The sequence below is a fragment of the Triticum aestivum genome, chromosome 3A (genome assembly GCF_018294505.1).
Source record: "Triticum aestivum cultivar Chinese Spring chromosome 3A, IWGSC CS RefSeq v2.1, whole genome shotgun sequence".
In the NCBI taxonomy this organism is placed as follows: Eukaryota; Viridiplantae; Streptophyta; class Magnoliopsida; order Poales; family Poaceae; genus Triticum; species Triticum aestivum.
In genome coordinates this window covers 586,777,673-586,803,498 of record NC_057800.1, presented here as the reverse complement: position 1 = coordinate 586,803,498, position 25,826 = coordinate 586,777,673, and the positions used below count along the sequence as shown (strand labels likewise).

Here is a 25,826-nt window from a genome sequence, read left to right as displayed (position 1 = left end):
ATCCACGTTTATAGGCCGAAACTAAACAATGGCATCTTTGAAGGGTCACGTAGCATTCTAGCTTAGCGTGATCCCTCAACTTTTAAAAGTTTTCCCCGGAGAAAAATCCAAGGCGCGATGGAAAGAAAACCTTCACGCATGCAGGCATGCCATGCGCATGCGCGGGTCGTAACCTCATGTCCTCATACCTTCCTCCACGTATCACGACATAGTAGTGCATGGCCGCCGCAACTCGCACGTGGTGCAATGCAGCAGATGAGAGGTCGAGAACACGGAGGACCAGCCCGCGCCTGCCGACGCACCTAGACGCGCGGCCATTCGACGGGCCGCCGAGGCTGGTCGCGGGGATATATTTTCCCGCCGGAAAATCCCTCCCGCGCGCTTTTGACCCTTCCGTCCCTTTCAGCGCAGCCGTCGGGAGGGGTCAAACTCTTGTCGCCGCGGGAAACTTCCGCGCAGCAGCGCACGGCCGGCCGTCCTCATCCAAGCCCACGCCACGAGCAGCTCGGGGGCACGCGCGGGCCCGCCGCGGCCCACGTGGCGCGGGCGGGGGCCCGTATATAGCCGCCCCGGGCGCCCCGCCCTACAAACGTACTTGGTCGCCAAGGAAACGAGCCATCGACTAAAGAGAAGGGCTCCAGGTCCCAGGAGGCGGTATCACAACCAGCCGCCTTTCTCTTCCCTTCCAACACCGCGGCACCACCGCGCGAGGGCTGGGCTTTTCTCCAAGGTGGTGGAGCGAGCGAGCGAGCGAGCGAACGCGAGGAGGAGGAGGATGATGACGGCAATGGTGAAGGCTGAGCCGACGGGGGCGGCGGCGGGGGCGGAGGGGAGCAGCGGGCGGAGGGACGCGGAGGCGGAGCTCAACCTGCCGCCGGGCTTCCGGTTCCACCCCACGGACGACGAGCTCGTCGTGCACTACCTCTGCAGGAAGGTGGCCGGCCAGCCGCAGCCCGTGCCCATCATCGCCGAGGTCGATCTCTACAAGTTCAACCCCTGGGATCTGCCCGGTGCGCCTTCTCTTCCTCCTCTCTCCCCTCCCCTCCCCTGTTTTTTCCTCTCCTCCTTCCTCCTTCTTGGCTTCCTCGTTCTTGCTCCTTCAGTGTGTGCTGTGCTGACCTTGGCGTTCGTGCAGAGAGGGCGCTGTTCGGGAGCAGGGAGTGGTACTTCTTCACGCCGCGCGACCGCAAGTACCCCAACGGCTCGCGCCCCAACCGCTCCGCCGGCACCGGCTACTGGAAGGCCACGGGCGCCGACAAGCCGGTGGCGCCCAGGGAGAGCGGCGGCAGGACGGTCGGCATCAAGAAAGCGCTCGTCTTCTACTCCGGCAGGGCGCCCAGGGGCGTCAAGACCGACTGGATCATGCACGAGTACCGCATCGCCGAAGCCGACCGCGCACCCGGCAAGAAGGGATCCCTCAAGGTAACCCCAGCGTCTTCCTTTCAGTTTGCACTTTGCTCACCAACAATACTGATCAATCAATCGATACTGAATACTGATCCTTCTCTCTCTGTGATGTGCGGCTATTACAGCTGGACGAATGGGTGCTGTGCCGGCTGTACAACAAGAAGAACAACTGGGAGAAGCTCAAGGTGGAGCAGGACATGGCTGTGGAGGCCGGGCCGAACGGGGAGGTCATGGACGCGCTGGCGACCGACGCCATGTCCGACAGCTTCCAGACGCACGACTCCTCCGAGATCGACAGCGCCTCCGGCCTGCAGCAGCATGGTTTCATGGACATGGCGCAGCAGCAGGCGAGGATGGTGACGGTGAAGGAGGACAGCGACTGGTTCACCGGCCTGAGTATGGACGACCTGCAGACTTGTTATATGAACATGGGGCAGATGGTGAACCCAACAACGATGCCTGGGCAGAACGGCAGCGGCTACCTGCAGCCGATGAGCTCGCCGCAGATGATGAGGCCGATGTGGCAAACAATCTTGCCACCATTCTGAGATGGAATAAGATATGGTGTAAATTATTGGAAATAGAAGTGATTAGACAAATACTTACTTTGTTGAACTAGAAAGAGGTAGAAATTTCCCAGGCATGATTCTGAAGATGTGGTGGTAAGCTTGTAGCAGTATTTATTCTTTGGTTTCGATCTATAAATTTGGTATTCTGAACAAACATGTGATTTTGTTCTCAAAATAATCTCAAGTCTAAACACCAAACTTATTCTTCTGACCCTTGATCAATCTGAAACAAATCTGAAACACATATTCCCTCCGTCCAGTATTACTTGTCTTGGATGTATCTAGACAGTTTTAGTGTTAGCTGTATCTACAAAAATCTAAGACAGGTAATTTGGGACGGAGGTAATATATGATTATTTCACAGCTGATATTTCATTTTTCACCTCTTCCAATTATTTAAAAAAGAATATTTGGTGTTTATCCGAATTTGGTTACAGTGGGTTCAGATATTAACAGCATAATGGTAACATTCAGTGCATACATGAACAGGCAGACTGCAACTGGTTGTCGACCACGCAGCTATCGGTTAAAGTTGGGACGTGATCATGCACTATGTTAGTCTGCATCACGAGTCATATGAGTTAGCGACACTTGCAGGCTAGCAGCCATAAGATGCCATGAAATTGACAGTGGACACTAGCATGACAAGCATGGCTCAGTTGGCTGTAGCTTGTACAGAGAAAATAAGTTGTTTTCACCATAACTGTATCCATTACCTGTCATCGTCTTATCAACAAAATTTAAAGCAACTTGCATCAACACCATCTTTTGGAGACTGGACTTGCATAACAGAGATCAGGATATATGTAGCGACAACTGACAGAACAAGCTACTTGCTGTTAGCAGGGATATCCTACAGGATATTACAGAAAGGTCTTGAAACATCACATGCGAAGATAAATTTTTGACGCGTACAATATTTATCGTCGGTATGATCGAATCCACTAGCTACTAGGCCTAACTGAAGCCACAGGATAGCAGAGAAAATAACGCCTAACTGATCAGATATAACTGGAATTCTGGTAGACGCTCACCTCAGAATCAACAGATTCATTGATTACAAGCAGGCTGGCGGCAACCCGCCCCAGCTTCGATCCAATGTGCTCTTGTAGCTGGACTATTTAGTGTGCACATGCACTGAATTAATGCTATCAGAAAGGTTGCAATGGCTGGCTGGCAGAAAGAAAACAATATGTTTGTCAAGAAGAAAATTATATGACCTAAACCTTCACACAGCGGCCAATTCTGCAGTGCGATGAGTGGTCACTAAATGGTTATATGTGAATAAATATGCCAGTACACTCTGCAAACAATGGAAGCATGAAAATGGAACTGCTAATATTGAATACAGCTACATATTGAAGTGTGTATTTAGTACTAGTATCAAACCATATGAAATGAGCTCTCACTATTTTGTAAAATCTCTGCACATATTATTATGTGAAAGTATAGGAGTCGGACCAGTATGAATATAGTGGACAGTCATTATATGTTGTGAACCAATCATTGAACATGTACCCAGTACAAACTATGAGCTACAAAAGAAGGGTCATAGCAAAGTGATGCCTATCCAAGTTTCAAAAGGACAAACCCTAGGTTGCACTTTCTAATTCCAATCTACAGCCAAGCAATCTAGTGAGAACGAAAATAACTGGGTAAACATACTCTTTTCAAATACGGTAGGAGCTCTGCGCCTTCTTGTTAGAAGGAACAAAGTTTGATTACAGACTGGAACAAAGGAAACCAAACAGCATACCCTCAGCTGAGGTCATCGCTGACAATAACTCTAACGAAAGCAAGGGCCCTTGCGAGCGTGGCTTCCTTGACCAAACCAACCACAACAAAGTAGATGAAGATCACTTGAAAGTAATCAGACTCATCTTTCTGAATAACCAAATAATCTCTCTCCAGTGTCTAGCAGTTACTCGAAAACAACAGCTGTGTTTCTTTCTATAGATCACTTTCAAGTGCTCTTCATCTTTACCACTCTCTACGAGTTACTTTGAGAGACACAGAACCATGTTTTGAACCGACAGAAGCCGATGCCTTGGCAAGCTCTCTGCCTGAACGCCACGCCTGTATCATTGATTCAGTCTTCTCCTCTGGTGAAAATCCCTTGACTTTCATCTCCTCAAAATACTTTGCAGCCTCCTCTAGCTTCCCATTCAGGAACAATCCATGTATGAACACGATGTATGCACTCCGATCAGGGGTCAGTCCGTTTGCAGGCATTGCGTTCCACAGTTTCTCCACACTGTCGTGCTGCTTCCACCTGCAGAACTTCCGGATCAACATAATATAAGTGTCCATCTCTGGCTTGCAATGTAGTGCCTTCATCTTGTCCAACAGATCAAAGACCTCAGTGGGGCTTGTAGCAACATCGAACAATGCATGGAATGTCCTCACCGATGCCAACAGCCCCCTTCCTACCATCTCATCAAACATCTCCCTTGCCTCCTGGACCTGACGAGCCTTGCAAAGAGGCCGAATGAGGGAGTTGTAAGTGGCCGTGTCTGGTGCAACCCCCTTCTCCTCCATACTCCGGACGAGCGCTCTTGCCTCATCCACGCACCGTCCCTTGGCGAGCGCGTGCACAACTGCATTGTACACCTTCCGGTCAGGCACAATGCCAGCCTCCTTCATGCGGTTAAAGAGCTTCATGACCGAGTCCAAGCTCCCGGCCTTCGAGAAGCACGAGATCATGCTCCCATAAGACACAACGTCCCTCGCGATGCCCCTGAGCTCCATGACGACCCAAAACCTCTTGGCCTCCCGCGTGCTGCAGACCATGTTGCACCAGCCGTTGAGCACGATGTTGAAGCCCTTGGTCTCGAACGGGAACTCCTTCCCGCTCGACAGAAGCAGGTGCTCCGCGTCCTTGACGTTCTTGTACCGGCAGAGGGCGCTGAGGAGGCCATGGAACTGGGTGACCCCGGGCTCAATGCCGAAGCTCGGGAGCGAGCGGAACGCGGCGATCGCGCTAGCAACGTCACGCGCGGCGCAGTAGCGCCGGATTAGGAGGAGCACCGCCCTCGGCGACGCGAGCGACCTGCGGCGCATTTCGTCGAGCAGGGCGCGGGCGTCGTCGAAGCGGTGGTGCCTGGCGAGGATGGCGAGCATGGAGTGGCACGCGTGGCGCCCCGGGGCGTACCCGGGCTGCGGCCGCCCCCGCGAGGCCGCCCACCGGAACGCGGCGTGCGCGGCGGCCCAGCTGTTGCGGAGGCGCGAGAGCGCGGCCACCACGAGCGTCTCGGAAGCCGCGGCGCCGCATTGCTCCAGGAGGGCCCCGGCGCGCGCGGCGTCCAAGTGGGCGCCCTCGGCCGCCGCGACGACGGCGTCCACGCCCCGCGCCACGTCCGGCGGGAGCTGCTGCTGGTCCGGGAAGGAGAACGGGTCGTCGTCATCCTCCCCCTCGCTGCCCTCGCCGCCGCCGGACGGCACCCGCGCGGTGGAGAGGCGCGGGGCGTTGGGCGGGAGGAGAGGCCGTCTCCTCGGCGGTGGGCTGGAGAATCCGGGGCCGGAGAGGCGCGTGATCGCTCCGGCGAGGACCCTGCGCAACATCGAGGAGGAGCGACGAGTGAGGATCGGGCGGCGAGTTGCCTCGTGTCAACTGTCAACAGAGCAACGTGGTCCGCCCGGGAAGCGCAAGCAAAAGCACATTCTTTTTGTCCTGGACGCCGGCGCGGGAGGGAGAAAGCCTAGGACGATTTCGAGTCGAGCCTCCTCCACCTTCTCTCCAGACAAGGTAATGCCTCTCTCTCTCTCTCTCTCTCTCTCTCTCTCTCTCTCTCTCACTCCATTGCACCATGACATATTCTAAGTAGACGAGAGAGGCGTTGGTAGGGCTGGAGAAGACGGAGCCCCCCTCATGGCGCGGTTCCCGGCTGACCTCTTGCGGCAGGGCTGCGCGCCCTCCCACGACGCCGCCGCCGCCCACGTCCGGGGCCTGGTCGCCCTCCTCCTGAGGCACCAGGCGGAGAGGCGCCCGCTCCTCCAGATCCACGCCCAGCTCGTTGCCCGCCAGGTGTTCGATCGCCGTCCCACGCCCTGGCACGCGCTCCTCAAGGCCTACTCCCGCGGCCCTCTCCCCCAGGAGGCCCTGAGCCTCTTCAGGGACGCGCGCCGGCACGCGGCCGACGACACCTACGCCTTCGTGCACGCCCTCGGGGCCTGCGCGGCCCTGGCGTGGCCGCGGGCCGGCGCGCAGCTGCACGGGCTCGCCGTCCGCAAGGGGTTCGAGATCCACGCCTACGTGCATACCGCCCTTGTCAACGCATATGTCGTGTGCGGGTGCCTGGCGGATGCTCGGATTGCGTTCGAGGAGATGCCGGCGAAGAATGCGGTTACTTGGAACGTGGTGATCACCGGGTTTGCTGCGCGGGGCGAGGTTGAGTACGCGAGGCTGCTCTTTGAGCGGATGCCCTGTAGGAATGTTGTCTCGTGGACCGGGATGATTGATGGGTACACACGCTCCTGTCGGTCTGTGGAGGCCGTTGCTCTCTTTCGCCGCATGATGGCTGAAGGCGTTGATCCAAGCGAGATAACTGTTTTAGCGGTTGTACCTGCGGTATCAAATATTGGAAGGATTCTTTTGGGCGAGGCCTTGCACGGCTATTGTGAGAAGAAGGGTCTTCTTGTGTTGGATATCCGAGTTGGGAATTCGCTCATAGACTTGTATGCCAAGCTTGGGTCTATAAACAACTCACTGAAGATTTTCCATGAAATGCTGGGTAGGAGAAACTTGGTGTCATGGACATCAATAATTTCAGGGCTTGCAATGCACGGGTTGTCAACTGAGGCAGTTGAACTGTTTGCAGAGATGAGAAGAGCTGGAATCAGGCCTAACAGAGTCACCTTCTTAAGTGTTCTCAATGCTTGCAACCATGGCGGGCTGGTCGAGCAAGGAGTACTGTTTTTCAGAAGCATGGTTTATGAATACAATCTAACTCCAGAGATCAAACATTTTGGTTGTATCATAGACATGCTAGGGAGGGCTGGACGATTATGTGAGGCTGAGCAAGTAATAAGTGGTCTGCCTATGGAGGTTAATTCAGTTGTGTGGAGGACACTGCTGGGTTGTTGCAGTAAGTATGGAGAAGTGGAGATGGGGAAGAGGGCAATGAAGAAAATACTAGACATTGAAAGAGAATCTGGAGGTGATTTTGTGGTGGTATCCAATATGCTTACTGAGCTCGGTAGGTTTAGTGATGCTGAAAGAGCACGAAAGCTAGTAGATGAGAGAAATGCTGTTAAGGTTCCTGGGCTTGCTTTGGTTGATGAGAGTCAGTAATTCAGAACCAAATCATGGGAAGAAGCTCCATGCAGTTTTAAGAGTTTTTGTTCCATCATTACAATTGTCTCCCTGCATTATACCAAATGCGATTAGATCTTCCTACTTTATGGTGGGTTTATTGTGTTCTTTTACCTTTTATATCTTTCGTGCAAAGATAGAAGAACTGAGAGTTTTTTATCTTATGGGTTTCAAATCTAGCCTACCCCAACATGTTTGGGACTAAAGGCTTTGTTGTTGTTGCTGAATGATTGTTGAATCATATGACCTTTGTATTTAAAAATCACAATCTCATTATCCACTATTCGTTTTTTTGTATAATATGTTGTTAATAAGCATCGACAATATGGTCATTTGTTCCATTTTCAAAAAGACTAGTTCACGGTATTATTCTTTGCCGCTTTTGTACTAGTTCACAGTATTACTTTTTGTTGCTCTTTTACTTATCTTGTTAATCCCTTCCAGGAAGCAGATGTGTTGAGTGACATGTGCCATACTGCATTTCCCCTCACTGATCCACTGTTCATGAAAAAAATCCAGTTTTCTTTCAGCATTGTAATGATGGAAGCCATAAAGAAGCTTCATGGCCATCTCATTGTTTCTGGTCTGTACAATTGCCAATATGCAATGTCTAAGATTCTCAGATTCTATGCTATTCTACAACCAGATTTGGCTCTTGCTCATAAAGTATATGGGCAGATTGAAGCACCAACAACTTACCTTCGGAATATCATACTCAGGGGGCTTGCTCAAAGCGATGCACCAGAAGATGCAATTGCTTTCTACAAGAAGGCTCGAGGAGAAGGTATGGAGCCGGACAACCTGACGTTCCCATTTGTAGTGAAGGCTTGTGCAAGGATTAGTGCTCTTAAGGAAGGGAAACAGATGCACAACCATGTACTGAAATTCGGGCTTCTTTCGGATATCTTCGTTTCCAATTCGCTGATTCATCTATATGCTGCCTGTGGTGATTTGTGCTGCGCAAGATCTGTTTTCCATGAGATGCTGGTTAAGGATGTGGTGTCCTGGAACTCTTTGATATGTGGATACAGCCAGTGCAATAGATTACAAGAGGTCTTGAAGTTATTCAGGTTGATGCACGGCGAAGGAGTGAGAGCTGATAAGGTCACTATGGTCAAGGTTGTTTCTGCGTGCACTCGTCTAGGAGATTGGAGCATGGCAGATTGCTTGGTCAAGTACATAGAGGATTACTGCATAGAGGTGGATATCTACTTGGGCAATACTTTGATAGATTACTATGGCAGACGTGGGCAGCTGCAATCGGCTGAAAAGGTTTTCTTCAACATGAAGGATAGGAACACCGTGACAATGAACGCAATGATCACCGCATATTCGAAAGCGGGGGATCTGGTCTCCGCAAGAAGGTTATTCGAGGAAATTCCTAGCAAAGATCTGATCTCATGGAGCTCTATGATATCCGGCTATTCACAAGCCAGTCAGTTCTCTGACGCCTTGGAACTCTTCAGGCAGATGCAGAGAGCCAAGGTGAAACCGGACGCGGTCGTGCTCGCGAGTGTACTCTCTGCCTGCGCGCACCTAGGCGCTCTCGATCTCGGCAAGTGGATCCACGACTACGTGAGGCGACACGGCATCGAAGCCGACACCATCCTGCACAATTCTCTGATCGACATGTACGCGAAATGCGGAAGCACCAAGGAGGCGCTGCAGGTCTTCAGAGAAACGAAAGAGAAGGACACCCTGTCATGGAACTCGATCATAATGGGGCTGGCGAACAACGGCTCCGAACACGAAGCCCTGGGCGCCTTCCGCGCCATGCTCGCCGAAGGGTTCAGGCCGAACGAGGTCACCTTCCTCGGTGTGCTGATCGCGTGCGCCAACGCGGAGCTCGTCGAGGAGGGGCTCGGCCACTTCGAGAGCATGAGGTCGGTCCACGGCGTGGAGCCGCAGATGAAGCACTACGGCGTCGTCGTCGACCTCCTGGGGCGCGCCGGTCGGCTGACGAAAGCGCTGGGGTTCATCGCCGAGATGCCCGTCGCTCCTGAGCCCGTCGTCTACAGGATACTGCTGGGGGCGGCCAGAACGCACGGTGATTTGGGCGTCGCCGAGGTGGCCGCCGAGAGGCTCAGGGAGCTGGACGGCGGGAACGGCGGGGACTACACGCTGATGAGCAATGCGTATGCGGGGGCTGATAGATGGAGCGACGCCATGGAGGTCAGGCAGCGGATGGAGGATAGGCGTGTGAGGAAATTGCCCGCTTGCAGTGTCGTCGACTGCTGACACTGCTAGCTATAGAGTGATGCTCGGGTCCATGGACCGAGAGAATGATGTTAATTACTCTGTAGCCAATTTTGTCATAACGATGTGAATAATGCAAAGCCAGAAAAAAGGATGCACGCCCGTAGGCACACATTACTTTTATTTAAGGATACATGGATGATATGACAAACAACAGAAAACAAAGAGAATACAAGCGGTTGTACACCTGCATACCATCCCTAGCCAGGAGGCGTTAATGAGCTAAAGGCTGAATCTAGCCTGATAAGGAACATCAATCGAAGTCCGTTAATGAGCTAAAGGCTGGATCTAGCCCGATAAGGAACATTAATTGGGGTCCGAGCCTCTTCAACACCGGCTTCTGGATCTAGCCCGATAAGGAACGAGTCCAAGCCTCTTCAACGCCGGCTTCAGGGTCAACGCCAACCCGCCCTTCAATAGGTGGTCGTATTCTCCACCATCTTCCTCAAATCCGCACCAGTCATCACCGCCGCACTCCAAGAGCATCGCCACCGCCATGCCAAGATGCAACACCAGATCGTAACCGCACTGACAGCTTGGACCCCATAAGCTCTCGTCGGCACCAGCAACACCTACAACGAGCAGGAGCACGGGCTGAGAGATCATTATTCCAATGAGCACCACCACATGACATCGGCGGAGGAAACTCAAAAACCTCTCTAAAGATTAAAACGCGCCTGGACGAGAGACCGGAGCTCCCCTCCCCCTCGCGATGCCAATACGATGATAGGAGGGGAAGGGGAGCGACGAAATCGCCAGCAAACACCCTGGATCTAGAACCACCACCGCCTCACTTCTACTCCCTCCGTTTCAAATTATTCGTCGCAGAAATAGATGTATCTAGAACTAAAATACATCTAGATACATCCATACCTGCGACAAGTAATTCAGAACAGAGGGAGTATTCACAAGGTGCCAAACCATTACCTGTGCGCGAATGAGGAGGTGAAACCAATCGATGCCCTTGCAGGAGGTGAAACCAATCGATGCCCTTGCTCCTATAAATCTCATTGATCATTATAGTAACAGGTATATGATCATACATAAGGTAGCAAGGTTTGATTTTCGAAGTATATATAGCAAGACTTAGAAGCTATAGAATTAGGACGGGAGACCAGGAACTTCTTAGAATCAGCTATAGCAAGACTTAGAAGCTATAGAATAATCAGCTAGAGGACCTACAGAGCAACGGCAACCCTATAAAGATCCATCGCCTTGGCGCCAGTTGCATGAGAAAACTAAGTGACAAGAACCAACATAAGTACCATTCATTATAAATAAACTCATCGAGACAATCCAAAACGTTAACACCATTCAGCCTCACAGATAAGGTGCAAATTCAAGAGGGCGGGGTAATAACTTGACAAAGGTCTATGATAGTAGGATAGGAAACAAGGCTAGGCAGCACAACTCTATGTCTATTGGCGTAATCGACTTTCAACGCACTTTCAACGCTTCCCGCCGCCGCCGCCAATCTTTGGGCCCTTGGAACCCTTCTGCACGGCGCCCTTGCCCCCCTGTGACTTCTGGGACTTGGTCACCTCTGCCTTCTTGGCCTTCTTCTCATCCTTGGTCTTCTTGATCCGCTCCTTGATCTCACTGCAACATGATGAATCAAGGGTGAGATGATAGAAAAGCAAACAATAATATCAACAGCTGCTAGAATATCCAAAGTTATCAGTTTTCGCAACAGAAGATTTAGGCGTAGACACAATGCTGGAATAGGAATAAAGAGATTGAAAACATACCGGAGAGCGGCTTCTCGGGCAGCATCACGGACTTCAGGCTTCTCAGCCCTCTTCTTCTGGATAACTTCCAGAGTGGCACCAACAATCGACCGTGAGTACGGCTTCTTGGTGGTGCGGCGCCTCTTCTTGGCAGCCTCAGCATGGATGTCCTGCATTGACACATCCAAGCACAGCCCAGTAAATACACATGACAGGACAAATCAGTAACCAAAAACAAAAAATAATCATTTGTCGCAGCAAACACAGGAAGTTGCAGATCATGAGGGTTAAGATTACAGAAGGACTGGCATGCATAAATACAGGCATGCTAAGAGAAGCAGTGGTCTATAAATAACATAACAAATGTGATCTAATTGTTTGTTATAAATACCAACACACAAGCATATCAAACTGTAGGGAGGAATTTGCCCTCAAATTAATGACAAGTGAAATGCAAATTACAAACAGAGTTCATGCAACCTAATTCTAGCAACATTTCTTTGTCTAAAAATTAAGAACTTAGCAGCAAAATGTGATACCTTCTTGTGCTGCTTCCTGTACATTGCTGTCCAGCAAAGCTTTGCAGGCTTGAGGCGGTTGTGGAAGTAGCGCTTGCATTTTGAGTTGGCAAAGAGGAAAACCTGCAGCACAAAATATCTGAATCGTTAGTTGGTGGTTCCTGTTTGAAGAAGAATCAACAGAAAAAACTTCTAGGCTTAATACTGATGACCTAGACCATTCAACAACAATATAAGTGACCTTAACATAACAAAGTTTACCTGCGAATCCGAACGAATGAACCTGATACCCTTCCCTGGGTAAATCTTCTGGCCGCTAAAACGGCAGAGCTCGGTCCTGTAGAACAAATGAAACAACAATTTGAGCACTTAAGACAACAATTGTAAAACCATACTCGAGGTGTCACTACTATCAAACTAAGTAGAGAAGACAAGCTAATTTGCAAAAACATATAGCTTACTTCAGAACCATCTTCTCAGCCTTAGAACTTTCACAAGCTCCTACCTAAAAATGAGATCAGAACAAACATGAGCAACACTTAATAAGGACATAAAGGAAGGGAACACAAAAGAACAATAACAACAAAGCAGGCTCTTTAGCATAGAATGACCACAAAGCACAATCATGAAAACCTCATAACCAACAGGGTGTAAATTGTGTACTCATGTTCATCTTTCATACTGAAGTGTGTGGTTTCGGGTGACTACTGGCTGCAGAAACTGGAGTAAATCTCTGCTGCAAAGCGGGTTCCCTGTTTCTCTTGCACAACAAAAATATGACAACTGTGCAACCAGAACGGCTACCATGCCTCAGTACTTGTGCTCTGGTCCAAATGAACCAACCTACAGGTTGTGGTAACTTGACAGAGAGGCCCAATAGTAAGCTCATTATCAAATAGCTACTGTCTAGAAATAGGATAAACTCTAGTACAAACAATGTCAGATGCATGTCAAACAAGAATCAAATGGGTGATGTTGGGCGACTACTGGCGGCAGAAAGTAGAGTTCAATCTCTGCTGCAAAGCGGGTTCCCATGTCTCTCTTGCACAACAAATAAATGGCAACTGAGCAACCAGAACGGCTACCGTGCCTCAGTACTTGTGCTCTGGATCCTACTTTAGACAAACAAAGAATAACACAACACCATAATCGTAAATAAAGGCTGGATGATTATTGGGTAACTACTGGCAGCAGAAACACAAAGACCCATGTACTGCACGGTAAAGATTAGGCCACCGAAAACTGCAACAGCGCATCTGTATTCGGTGGCCCAGTACCTGTGCAAGATCTCACGAACAGCAGGCAGAAAGTCACTTCAACAATAAACCTAACTGCGCTTGAGGTAATGGACGCATCCAGATCACGGGACAACAAACTATGCGTCGTCCCATGGCTCGCTCCCTCGCATCTGACGAAAGGACTCAAGCAAAACGAACACATCTCGAACACCCATAACGGCGAAACCCTAGGAACTAAGCCACTGCCGGTGACCTAGGCTACGAATCGAGAGACACGGCCGCCTATCATCGGATCCAAACCAACCAGACCTTGCGAAACGAAACGGACGAACTGGCGGAGGAGCAGCGCGGCGGAAGGAGGAGCGACCGCCGGACGGATTGGCCTAGGAGGACGGGGGAGATGGGCGGAGGAGAGGATGGGAGGGATACCTTGGGCGAGGAGGAGGCGCGGCGGCGGCGGATGGGGGAAGTGGGGGGAGATGTGTGCCGCGGGTAGGGTTTTGATGACCTCGCGAGGGGTGGGGTGAGCGTGGGGTTGTTGGGCTAATGGGCCGTTCGAGTAGGGTTTGCTGGTCGGAGCCCACTGTTGCTCGACCGGGTTTTTGGTCTTGTAGGCTTTCTCATTTCCCGTGCTATGTCTTTTCTGGGCCACGCCTCCTCGTGTAAAAAAAAACCCAGAAATCAGAGGGTCCTCCTGCCAAGCTATGATCGACATCTTTCCCAACAACAACAAAAAAAACTATGATGCTTGAAAATAGGGTAACAAAAGTATATGATGCTTGAATCCAACGTACAAATTATTTGATGATTGCATCAGGGTTTCAGGTACAACAACACATGCATACAACTGATACAAATGTAACCCAGCAAAAAAAAAAATATCCCTAATGGTCGAGGACAAAACTTTAGAATACAGAAAAATGTTCTGGGAGTCCAACTATTTCCTCCGTGTGGATTTCACCTTGCTGCTTATTATCACCATCGGAAGTAGAAGTACATATCCTTGTGTAAACTCTTCATCCTTGCATTGAATAGATAGATACTCCCTCCGACCAAAATACTTGTAGTTGGAGGAAACTAGTACAAGTTCCCCCAACTACAAGTATTTTGGTACAGAGGTAGTAGATACTATATCTGCTTTCAGCTAGCATCTTTGTCCGGCTCAGAGCTTACAACCGGTAGGTTCCTTCTGTACTGAGGAGAGGTTAACCTCCTCTCCAACGGCGTCTTTCTCTTGCTCACCACGAATCTGTTCACACCCTTCCTCATCGGCATTATCTCAGGGAAGTCCTCGTCGGGAATGTTGGCGAGCTCGGAGATGTCCTTGATCTGGGCTGCCCTCCTGAACCATCTCTCGGCCTTGGCTTCCTCGGACATGTCCAGAGGATCAGGGTCCTTCACAGCAGAGCCTTCTAAGCTCTTTCCAGTATAACCTCCACCTCCGTAGCTTGAGTAGCCTGTTGCTTGATTAGGGTTAGTGGAACCAATGCCAGTAGTAGAAACCCTACTATCAGGATGTGAACCACTCCAATTTTGGTTGTTGTTGCTGCTCCAAGCATTGCTGTTGCTGTGATCACTATAGCCAGGCGTATAAGACGGTTGTGTGGGATAGCTTCCCTGATTGTAGGTAGATGTATCTCGACCCTCGTTGAAGCTCCCCTGAGAGTAGTTTGTGTTCAGAGTGTTCGAAGAGCCACTGGATGGACCACCCGCCTGATGAGGTTGTGTCTGATACTGATAGTTGCTAGATCCACCCCTGCCATCATTAAACCTCCCCTGGGACTGGGAGTAGTTTGTGTTCCAAGCACCAGTATTTGAAGTTCCACTAGATCGATCACCCACCTCATGAGGTTGCTGTTGATGATGATAGTTGTTAGATCCACCTCTGCCATCATTAAACCTCCCGTGGGACTGGGAGTAGTTTGTGTTCCAAGCACCAGTATTCGAAGTTCCACTAGATCGACCACCCGCCTCATGAGGTTGCTGTTGATGCTGATAGTTGCTAGATCCACCTCTGACATCATTAAACCTCCCCGGGGAGTGGTTTGTGTTCAAAGCACCAGTATTTGAAGTTTCACGAGATCGATCACCGCCCTCATGGGGTTGCTGTTGACGCTGATAGTTGCTAGATCCTCCTCTGACATCAGTAGACGTCCCCTGGGAGTAGTTTGGGTTCCAGGCGCCTGAATTTGGTGTACCAGTAGATCGATCACCCATTTCATAAGGTTGCTGTTGATACTGCTGGCTGCTGCTTCCACCACGTGTATAACTACCTGGACTCGAGCTCTGCTGAGAGTAATTCCTATTCCAGTTCTCATTACTCGTGATGCTACTTCCCTGAGGGCCAATCACCTGTGAGGTGTTTGGGTTATTTCCCAAATGTCTTGATGGAGCATTTGTTTCTGGCAGCTTATCAGCTGATGGAGAACTTTCTGAAACTATTCCCGTATCTGGAGTACTCTCCGATGGCGCATCTTTCTTGGCAAAATAATCAGGAGGAAACGGAACAAATGGGACGAAATCGGAATTGTTAGCCTGCTCAAGCACACTGCGCCTCTGGTACTGTGGTGATGTCAGCGAGCGGTCTTTTTTCTTACTAATAACAAACCGGTTCTCACCCTTCCTCATTGGCATAATATCAGGAAAGTCTTCATCAGAAATAGCACTTGAAAGGTCATTTACACTGTCGAGTTCTGCGACTTTCTTGGACCATTTCTCAGCAGTATCTAATGATTTATCAACATCTTTCCTCTCAGTTGAGGCCTGTGGGATATCGGGTGTGGAACTACCAGTTTCCTTATTTATTTGACAGTCCCTATCTGCCTGTTCATTACTCTTTGCATTCTGTGGCTTGGTAAACAGATCAGCAGATAATGGCACAAAAGGAACGGGGTCGATATCACCAAGATGGCCTGTTAATTTCCTGGGAGTCTCAGCATTTACACCCCCATTATCAGACTGATTGTTTGGGGCAGAAGTAGATGCCGAACGCCCAAGTATCCTGTCTAAAGTTTGACTAATCTTGGAGTCGGATGCTGTTGCTTGAGGGCTATTGTTACTGCTGTACTGTGCACTTGCCAATCTTCTCTCCAATGGTGTCTTCCGTGTGCTAACTACAAATTTATTGACTCCCTTCCTCATAGGCATAATCTCAGGAAAATCCTCATCAGTTGCCAGACTACTTAAATCAGCAGAATCGTCAAGTTGAGATACTTTGCTCAACCACCTTTCTGCCTTCTCATCGCTTTCAGCGAGTTTTCTCTCAATTTCAGATCTACCAGCATTAGTTCCACTAAGAAGCTCTGCTACACCGCCTAAACCAGTACCAGCAGATGCAGTTGTCGCTGGTCTTTTGCAAGCACATCTTAAGCATGACATGTTCCTCCCATAATTATAGAATTCACACCTTGGCAAAAGGACAATACAAAGTCAGCCATCTCGAAGCATAAATAACTTCAAATCACAAAAATGAAGTTAGCATGTCGAAGCTTACTGAGGGCATTCCCACTCTCCGCCAGTCAACATCTTCTTTGGCCGATGCTCATTGCACTCAAGGCACCTCGCATTTCTTGCAAAGTTCATAAAGCTACATCTGTAGGTTGCAGAGCATATTTAGAGTCAACATTACGAAAATATGAACAAGGGTAAAAATATTTCAAATAAGTACTCCCTCCGTCCCACAATGTAAGGCATTTGCAAAAACGTCTTACATTGTGGGACGGGGGGAGTAGTAAACAAACCAGTAGCAAATGATCTCAAATGCGTCTGACAATACAAGTAGTTGCGAATTTATTTTACAGATGCGAGTTTTGGTCCTCTTTGTACAAAATTATGAGAATAGCACATAATTGGTCATGATTAGCTAAATGTTGGTTAGGAATATAGATGAGAAAACATACACGGAGGTAAAACAAGCCAAGTGTGAAAAGACTGAGACAACAACAGCATTGTTCAAAAATGAAAAATGATTTATTACATAGATGCATGCTTGTGCAAGACTATGCTACAGCACAAGAAAATGAGTGTGTATATTTTAGGTGTATCACATCTAGAAAGAGAAGATGTAGAATTTAGTCGGCACTTTAGAGTAAGGCGATGTGGCATGCAACTGTCAAGTTAATAAATAAAAATATCCACAACATACCTTGTGCAAATCCAGTCACCACGTTTCATCTCAACATTTTGCCCTGGATGCCTAGAGAATCGCTCAGGTTGACTCTCAACTGTTGACTCCACGAAACTGGAGGTGTGGGCAAGTCCACTAGAATTAACTAGCTCAGCCAAGATATTTCTGACAGCTGAATCAGTGAGTTCTTTGTCTTCTAAATAGTTGTTTGACGAACTGTATGTGTAACTTAACAAGTACCGAACAATGTCCACAGTTTCCGCTCTGCCTGATTGAATTGCCTGGCAAAAGTTATCACATCTTTAGTGTCTTGACCAATACAGTTCTGTCACATTGCATAATGTGGGATCAACATTTGTGAAATGGCAACTGAAACCTGTTGCAAGAATTCTTAAGAAATCTGTTCTTTCCGTACAGGATATGCTTATGGCTTATCCCAAGAATCCCCCTTCGGATTCGGTTTCAATAAATGAAATAAATGGGAATACTTCTACAGTTCTACCACAAAACATCTCAAACCAAAGCCCAAGTCAAATAGCTAACTATATATATGATGAGAAATCTCTCTGCCTTAATCCCTATCCAAAAAGGAAGGATTTGAATTTGTTCTATGAGAGCTCCAGCCTCCTCCACAACATCGAGGCCCCTAATCGCCACCACCGCTTCCTTCCGATGACGCAACCTCCACACCAGCCGCCACGCCTTCATGCCTCCGCCTGGCGCAAGTTATGTTTTGTGACTTTGTAGTTATATAAGTTCTTAGTTGAGCTCTGTGCCCCTCTGGATGTCATTAACAGTACAAGTCACGCATTAAGTTGTATGCATTTGCTAGTTAAGCTCTGTTGTTCACAGCTTGCTAGACTGCAAGTTGCATTCAGCAAGGCTAAGGTGTGATGGATGTTTTCCTCTAACTACATATATACTGACTATCCTTGTATTACTTTCTGTACAATGCCATGTAACCACAGTTGTAACCCTGGTGAAATCGGAACTGAAGAATATACAGCATTCCTATCAGATGTTCAACATCACCCATCATAAAAGCAACAAGGGGTGTAACAAAGGTGCAGCGAGAAAATGATGAACTGAAATGCTCAAAATTTAATGGGAATTATACAGAGGGTTGTCCCTGAACTGAATGGCATGTTTGGTATTTCCTTCTTAATTATATTTTTTACTGTATCGCTCACAACATATGGCTACAAATCCGGTAGAGAAACATATGCGGTAACTTGAGCTAACCAAAATAATTATCTAGTTGACTGATGATCACACATATCACATATGTAAAATCTACTGTAGTATACTCCCTCCATTCCATAATTCTTGTGAACGGAGGGAGTACTAGACAACCACTCCACAAGAGTGATGTGACCAACTTGCAAAACGGATAAGAACTCACATTGTCCTCTTCACCCGCAAGGTATTGCTGCAGCCGCTGCGCAGATTCCTCACCTCCCTTGAACAGGGCCGGTGCAACGTTAGACACCACAACCTCGACATCCATCGTTGGCAGCGACCTGTGGTCACATCCAATCAATCAGCAACGTGAGGGAAAAAACCAGCCGGCCAGATGGCCAAGCGATTCACTTCACCTGAGAAGGTCGGGCCGGTCGCGCGCGAAGGCCAGGCAGGAGGACACAGCGGACTCCGCCTCGGCCGACAGGCCGCTGCCGGAGGCGACGGCGAGCTCATCGGCGGGGGAGGGGGCGCGGGCGGCGTAGCCGGCGGCCGCGAGGCGGTCGACCAGGCGGGACCATTCCGGGAAAGGGGCGTGGAGCGGTGGGGCTGACGAGGCGGAGCTGGAGCTGTAGGGGAGGGGTGAGGCGGCGGCGGCGGCCGAGGTGGAGAGCGTGCGGAGGGGAGAGGGGGAGGAGAGCAGGTGTTGGCGGCGGGATGCCGCGGTGCGCGAGGAGAGGATGAGCGCGAAGGCGGCGGCGGAGGGCCGGAGACGGAGCGGGGAGGAGGTGAGCAAGAGGGAGGACAGCAGCTTGGAGGCGCTGCCCATGGCGACGGCGGCGACGGCGGAGAGCCGAGACCTGGAGGAGGAGAGGGTTCTACGCCTCCTTCCTGTAGGCCTTTGCCTGCTACTCCCCAAATTGGCGGCCCAGCGGATGGTCGGGTTTAGCCGGACGGCGCTGTGGAAGAAATATCTCGGCATGATCGCACGGCTAGGATTCACCAATCACCCCGACAACGAGAGAGAGAGAGAGAGAAATGTTTGTTTAATAACCCTGAATTTTTTTAACACAGTACAAACGCAAGCGCTCATACATATGTGCATACACTCGCCCTTGTGAACGCACACACGCACACCCTACGCTATGAGCACCTTCTGATCCGACATATCATCTTGAGATTTACGAAGTCACCGTAGGCGACTCATCATCAATGGGAACGTCTCCTTCAACTGAAAGCGAGTCGCCGAAAATTCTGAAATAAATTCAGAAATAATGAGAGCACCAGGGCTTGAACCCGATGGGCTGCGGATATCACTGTCCCTCTAATCATCCAATCTTCTACTCCTAATGGAACACTTGGTAGCCTGATACGGTTTATTTTCGTCCGATTTTTCTTCGTCCCACATCCCACCACCCTCTTCCATTGTTTTTCTAATCCATTGGTTTATTTTTCTCTTTACTCTTTTCTTTCAAAAAATTAGCACTTTCCTAACGTACAAAAAATCACAGTTCTAACTTTTCTAACTTATCCAAATCAACGATCTCTCTCATCAATATAATTTGTTTTGGGAAATAAATAATATTTAGGAAACAAATAATGGATTTTAAGGAAATTAACAATTAAACATGACAAACAAATTTTATTGTGAAAGTATTATCTCTACTCCTAAAGTCCGTTTGTTGGTTTCGTTCATTTCCCTATCGATCGATCCTCTCCCCATCGATGGAGAGACATCTCCACTGTTTTTTTTCTTCAAATAAAGTGTCTGCCTCCACCTCTCTCTCGTATGGGAAAAATCATCACTTTCCTAACGTACAAAAGATCACAGATCTAATTTTCCTAACTTTCCAAATCAACGATCTCTCTCATTAATGCAATTTGTTTTGGGAAATAAATAATAGATTTTCAGGAAACAGATAACGGATTTAAGGAAATAATAAGTAAAACATGACAAACAAATCTTATTGTGAAAGTATTATCTCTACTCCTAAAGTCTCGGTACGTAGGTCGTTTGTTGGTTTCATTCGTTTCCCCATCGATGGAGAGAAATCCCCACCGGTTTTTTCCAAATAAAGCGCCTGCCTCCACCTCTCTCTCGCATGAAAAAATCAGGAAAGAACCACCCACGCATACCCCTCTCGTCCGTAGATCTTGGGGGAAGATCCCGCAAATCAGGAAAGAACCATCCTGAGTGTAGGAAAAAAATAGTCGCCGATAAAATAAAAGACCAACTCATGAACGCCCCCACCCCTCCTCCTCTCGATCCAATCCCCCGGATGATCCGCCTCCCCTGTCGCCTGTCGCGCTGCTGCGTCGACCCCAACCGCGATGCCTGACTTTTCCACTGACGCTAAGGCCTTCATCAATCCCTCCAAGATCTGTGTCCTCCGCATTGTGCTGCCGCACCCTCCACTCTCGTCGCTGATACGTCTCCAACATATCTATATTTTTTTGTTGTTCCATTCTATTATATTATATGTTTTGGATGTTTTATATGCATTAATATGATATTTTATATGATTTTTTGGATTAACCTATTAACCTAGAGCACAGTGTCAGTTTATGTTTTTTCCTTGTTTTAGAGTTTCGCAGAAAAAGAATACCAAACTGTTGAGGATATGACTACCAGGAATGACCCGCCCAGGAGGGGCCGGGTCAACTACAATGGCGGTTTAAAAGAATAAAGCCCAAGAGTATACAAGATGATGGTTTACGATTAGGCTTATAATAGGCCCAAGCCGGGAGGCGGCTTATGGCCCATAGGTATAAACCATCATGTATGAATAGACTTGTAATACAAGGCATGTAAGAGATGTCACCGAGCCGGACACGTTTGTATGAGCCGGCCGGGACTCTGTAGGCCGCAGGGCATCAACCCGTGTATATAAGGGGACGACCCGACGACGGCTTAGGGCAAGAGACAACAGATCGAGAGCCAAGCTAGTGTATTCGCTCCTTGGTCATTAAAACCTAACAATACCACATCAACTGGACTAGGCTTTACCTTCACCGCAAGGGGCCGAATCAGTATAAACCTCTCGTGTACTTTGTCCCAATTAACCCCTTTAAGCTTCCTAGTTGCGATGGCTCCATGACTAAGTCCTTTCTCTAGGACATCTGTCGTGACAATTCCACGACAGTTGGCGCCCACCGTGGGGCCAGCGCATGGTGGATTTGAGTTCTTGAAGGGCAGCTTCGAAGGGCTCAAGGGATACGCTATGGCCGGATGACCAAGAGTTGGCGCGGCAAGCTCTACATCGACGACGCAGGCTGGGGCCCCGACGCCGACTCAATTGAGTACGGGCACCAGGTCCCCTTCGGCGGAATCCACGTCTTCATTGGCCGGATCGGCGAGCCGGGCCCTGAGCCGAACACCTGCACCGGCCTCATCGAGACGGCTCAGCGTGCGAGACCCGCCCGGACTCAGCCCGCCGTGAGGCGTGCCTTCGTGGGTTGCATCCATGGAGGAGAGTTTTCTGAAGGATCTGTGGATGGCGGTGAGACGGCTGTCTACTCTGACGGTGAGTCATCCACGGGTGAGACAGATTCATTGTATCAACTACAAGATGGCGGGCTTGGGGGCTGTTCTGATGGCAGCAGTATTCCGGACCCCTTTGAGCCGTCGAACAGACTGGTACGCAGCCCGCTCAAAACTCTACGGATGCGGCACCGATAACCACCGGGTCGGCAGCGGCCGGGTGAGGAGACCCCGCGCGACCACCAGCTCAGGTGCTGATGGATCTCATGGATAGGATGACGGCTCTGTTGACCGCTGTGGTCGAACCGACGCATAAGGCTCAGCATGATGCGGAGGTGGCACGGTTACGTGGGGAGGTAGCACAAGCCAAGGAAAACTTGGCGGCGGAGGACGTCAGGATGGCTGCAGAGCGGGCGGCTTTGGACGCTCGGGCTCAACAGCTTCAATCAGAGGCTTTTTGTCTCACGATGGTTATGAACGCATCAAACGAGGTCATGAGGAGAAGGCACCAGAAGACTCAATCATGTTTGCCTCTGACTTACGATCCTAGGAACCTTTTCCCCACACCTGGGGCCGGTCCTAGTAACCCACCAGAGGCAAACCAGATTACAACACCCGGGGCAGGGGCGCCGGTTCAGCCGCGGGCTATGGAACCCCCTCGTGTGAATACTGCTCCGCCTCATTATACACCAACATCACCGGGTCATTTTTCTAACCCTTTGGAGAATCTGATCGCTGCATCGGCATGTTTGGCGGCTCTCTCGATGGAAGGCGACTCCCCGACGGCGATCGAAACACGAAGGGTCAGAGAACTTCTTCAGATGGCTCTGGCACAGCAGGAGTCATACTCTTATAGTCGAGACAGGATTCATTCAACCCCTCGCCCAAGCCGGAGCCCGAGTTATAGCAGGCATATGGATTCAGCGGCCGTGTCAAGCAACGCCCAGCGCCGTAACCAGCCGCATAGGCATGACCCAGCGCATGATGGAGCTCTTAATTTGGTTGACCAGGAAAGGATCCGCCAAGAGGCTGAGCGAGCGGTTCAACAGGCAGCTGAGCAGGCAGCTCACCAAGCTTTTCCGGTTTATCCAATGACCTGTACTGAAGCAGGTGTGACCACGAGGACTATAGGTGTCCCTTGCTTGGTGCCGGCTCTGCGTAATGAGCGCTTGCCAAAGGATTTTAAGGGGCCTCGTAAGGTGCCTAATTACACAGCTGACTTACAGCCCGGGGCATGGGTTGAAAGTTACGAGATGGCCATGGAGTTACTGGAGGTCAGTGATGCAATGATGGCCAAGTACTTCACCATGATGTTGGATGGAACAACTCGCACTTGGTTGAAGGGGTTGCCACCCAATTCCATCGGCTCATGGGCAGAGTTAAAAGCCCGGTTTATTCAGAACTTTAAAGATACGTGCAAGCAACCGATGTCGATTGTGGGCTTAACTAATTGCAAGCAAGAGGAAAGTGAATCCACGACCCATTGGGTGCGCCGGGTGAAGGAAATAATACATTCATCTGATAAGATGGATGCCGGCTCCACGGTCTTAATGTTGGAGAAAAATTGCCGTTTTGAACCTCTAAAACAGAAGCTAGGGCGGCTCAAGTGCGATTGTAATGACATGGGCCAGCTGATGGCGGCTCTCGTCAAATATGACGACTCTGATAGTACCAAGGATCTCGCGTCTGACGAAGAGAAAACAGGGAAGAGAAAGAAGAACGGCAATGGCAAGGGCCACCAGCATAACCCGACAAATCAAGGAGGTAATAATAAACATAAGGCTGACGGTAGTCTGGAGTTTGTGGCTAACACCAACGCACAGGGCAATAATCAGTGACGTAAGGGGAGGCCACCCCTTGGTCCGGCGGGTCATGTCCCGCTCTTGAGTAGCTGTTAAATGAGCCTTGTCCAAGGCACGGTACTCAGCAGAAACCAGCCACTCACTTATGGAAGGACTGTACAATCATGAAGGCTTTCAAGAATTCTAGCATGTTCGACGGTAATCATGGACCGGGCGGCGGCTCAAGCGGTGGCGGCTTTCTGTTGGAAATATGCCCTAGAGGCAATAATAAAATGGTTATTATTATTATATTTCCTTGTTCATGATAATTGTCTATTGTTCATGCTATAATTGTGTTATCCGGAAATCGTAATACATGTGTGAATACATAGACCACAACATGTCCCTAGTGAGCCTCTAGTTGACTAGCTTGTTGATCAATAGATGGTTACGGTTTCCTGACCATGGACATTGGATGTCATTGATAATGGGATCACATCATTAGGAGAATGATGTGATGGACAAGACCCAATCCTAAGCATAGCACAAGATCGTGTAGTTCGTCTGCTAAAGCTTTTCTAATGTCAAGTATCATTTCCTTAGACCATGAGATTGTGCAACTCCTGGATACCGTAGGAATGCTTTGGGTGTGCCAAACGTCACAACGTAACTGGGTGGCTATAAAGGTGCACTACGGGTATCTCCAAAAGTGTTTGTTGAGTTGGCACGAATCGAGACTGGGATTTGTTACTCTGTGTGACGGAGGGGTATCTATGGACCCACTCGGTAGGACATCATCATAATGAGCTCAATGTGACCAAGGAGTTGATCATGGGATGACGTGTTACGAACGAGTAAAGAGACTTGCCGGTAACGAGATTGAACAAGGTATAGGGATACCAACGATCGAATCTCGGGCAAGTATCATACCGGTAGACAAAGGGAAGTGAGTACGGGATTGATTGAATCCCCGACATCGTGGTTCATCCGATGAGATCATCGTGGAGCATGCGGGAGCCAACATGGGTATCTGATCCCGTTATTGGTTATTGGTCAGAGAGATGTCTCGGTCATGTCTGCATGCCTCCCGAACTCGTAGGGTCTACACGCTTAAGGTTCGATGATGCTAGGGTTATAGGAATAGATGTACATGGTTACTGAATGTTGTTTGGAGTCCCGGATGAGATCCCGGACGTCATGAGGAGTTTCGGAATGGTCCGGAGGTAAAGATTTATATATGGGAAGTCCCGTTTTGGACAACGGAAGTGTTCTGGGCGTTATCGGTAACGTACCAGGACCACCAGAAGGGTTCGGGGGTCCACCGGGAGGGGCCACCAGCCCCGGAGGCCTGCGTGGGCCAAGTGTGGGAAGGGACTAGCCCCTAGGTGGGCTGGTGCGCCTCCCACAAGAGACCCAAGGCGCAGGGAAGGGGAGAAAGGGGAAACCATAGGCTCAGATGGGCCTAAGGCCCACCTAGGGTGCGCCCCCTCTCTCCCCCTCTGGCCGCCCCCCTAGATGCATCTAGGGCTGGCCGCCACCCCTAGGGGGGACCCTAGATGGGGGCACAGCCCCTCCCCTCCCCCTATATATAGTGGGGGTTTTGGGGCTGCCAGAAACACGAGTCTCCCTCTCTCTTAGTGCAGCCCTACCCCTCTCCCTCCTCGTCTCTCGCAGTGCTTGGCGAAGCCTTGCTGGAGTGCCACACTCCTCCTCCACCACCACACCGTCGTGCTGCTACTGGACGGAGTCTTCCCCAACCTCTCCCTATCTCCTTGTTGGATCAAGGCGCAGGAGATGTCACTGATGACCCACAAGTATAGGGGATCTATCATAGTCCTTTCGATAAGTTAGGAAAGATAGCCTATACCATATCATCACATAGCCTATACCATGTCAATGCATCTCCCTCCAAAGATAAAGGGAAGACCTTCTTCTTGATAACATCATCGGGAATACCTGCAAGCTTAAATAATCCACAAACTTCATCCACATATATTAGGTGCTCATCAGGATGTAATGTTCCATCTCCTGCAAAAGGATTAGCTAGCAGTTTTTCTATCATACCCGAAGGAATTTCAAAGTAGAAATTTTCATTTTTAGTAGGTTCAGTAGGTTGAGGAGAAACTCTTTGCTCTACTGGTCGAGGTGAAGATACCCCGAACAAGCCCCTCAGAGGATTACTTTCCATAGTAACGAGTGACAGTAAATTTCAGCACACTATATAAAATTTTCC

At 49.5% G+C, this 25,826-nt stretch overlaps 4 protein-coding genes across 5 annotated transcripts; 2 read left to right on the top strand and 2 right to left on the bottom strand.

Moving 5' to 3' along the window:
* The first annotated feature begins 586 nt into the window (after positions 1-586).
* LOC100499185 (NAC transcription factor 4) lies at positions 587-2,132 on the top strand. The gene is made up of 3 exons (XM_044485897.1): positions 587-1,010; positions 1,136-1,422; positions 1,533-2,132. The coding sequence occupies exons 1-3, from the start codon at positions 776-778 to the stop codon at positions 1,953-1,955; spliced, it is 945 nt and encodes a 314-aa protein (XP_044341832.1). The 5' UTR covers positions 587-775; the 3' UTR covers positions 1,956-2,132.
* A 2,962-nt stretch (positions 2,133-5,094) lies between these two features.
* Positions 5,095-9,774, top strand: LOC123057009 (pentatricopeptide repeat-containing protein At1g31430-like). The gene is made up of 2 exons (XM_044480191.1): positions 5,095-5,721; positions 7,732-9,774. Exons 1-2 carry the CDS (start codon positions 5,095-5,097, stop codon positions 9,523-9,525), a joined length of 2,421 nt encoding a protein of 806 aa, XP_044336126.1. The 3' UTR covers positions 9,526-9,774.
* Positions 9,775-10,786: 1,012 nt separating this feature from the next.
* LOC123062408 (60S ribosomal protein L24) lies at positions 10,787-13,598 on the bottom strand. 2 transcript variants are annotated; one of them, XM_044485898.1, is made up of 6 exons: positions 13,456-13,598; positions 12,250-12,293; positions 12,050-12,125; positions 11,810-11,911; positions 11,292-11,440; positions 10,787-11,142 (listed from the first exon to the last, which is right to left on the bottom strand). In XM_044485898.1, exons 2-6 carry the CDS (start codon positions 12,258-12,260, stop codon positions 10,992-10,994), a joined length of 489 nt encoding a protein of 162 aa, XP_044341833.1. In that variant the 5' UTR covers positions 12,261-12,293; positions 13,456-13,598; the 3' UTR covers positions 10,787-10,991. The 2 variants fall into 2 exon arrangements, with proteins under 2 accessions (XP_044341833.1, XP_044341834.1); XM_044485899.1 differs by having other exon boundaries at positions 13,336-13,490.
* A 201-nt stretch (positions 13,599-13,799) lies between these two features.
* LOC123062407 (zinc finger protein VAR3, chloroplastic) lies at positions 13,800-19,329 on the bottom strand. Its single transcript, XM_044485896.1, has 5 exons — positions 18,748-19,329; positions 18,555-18,672; positions 17,171-17,433; positions 16,520-16,618; positions 13,800-16,432 (listed from the first exon to the last, which is right to left on the bottom strand). Exons 1-5 carry the CDS (start codon positions 19,311-19,313, stop codon positions 14,167-14,169), a joined length of 3,312 nt encoding a protein of 1,103 aa, XP_044341831.1. The 5' UTR covers positions 19,314-19,329; the 3' UTR covers positions 13,800-14,166.
* Positions 19,330-25,826: the final 6,497 nt, after the last annotated feature.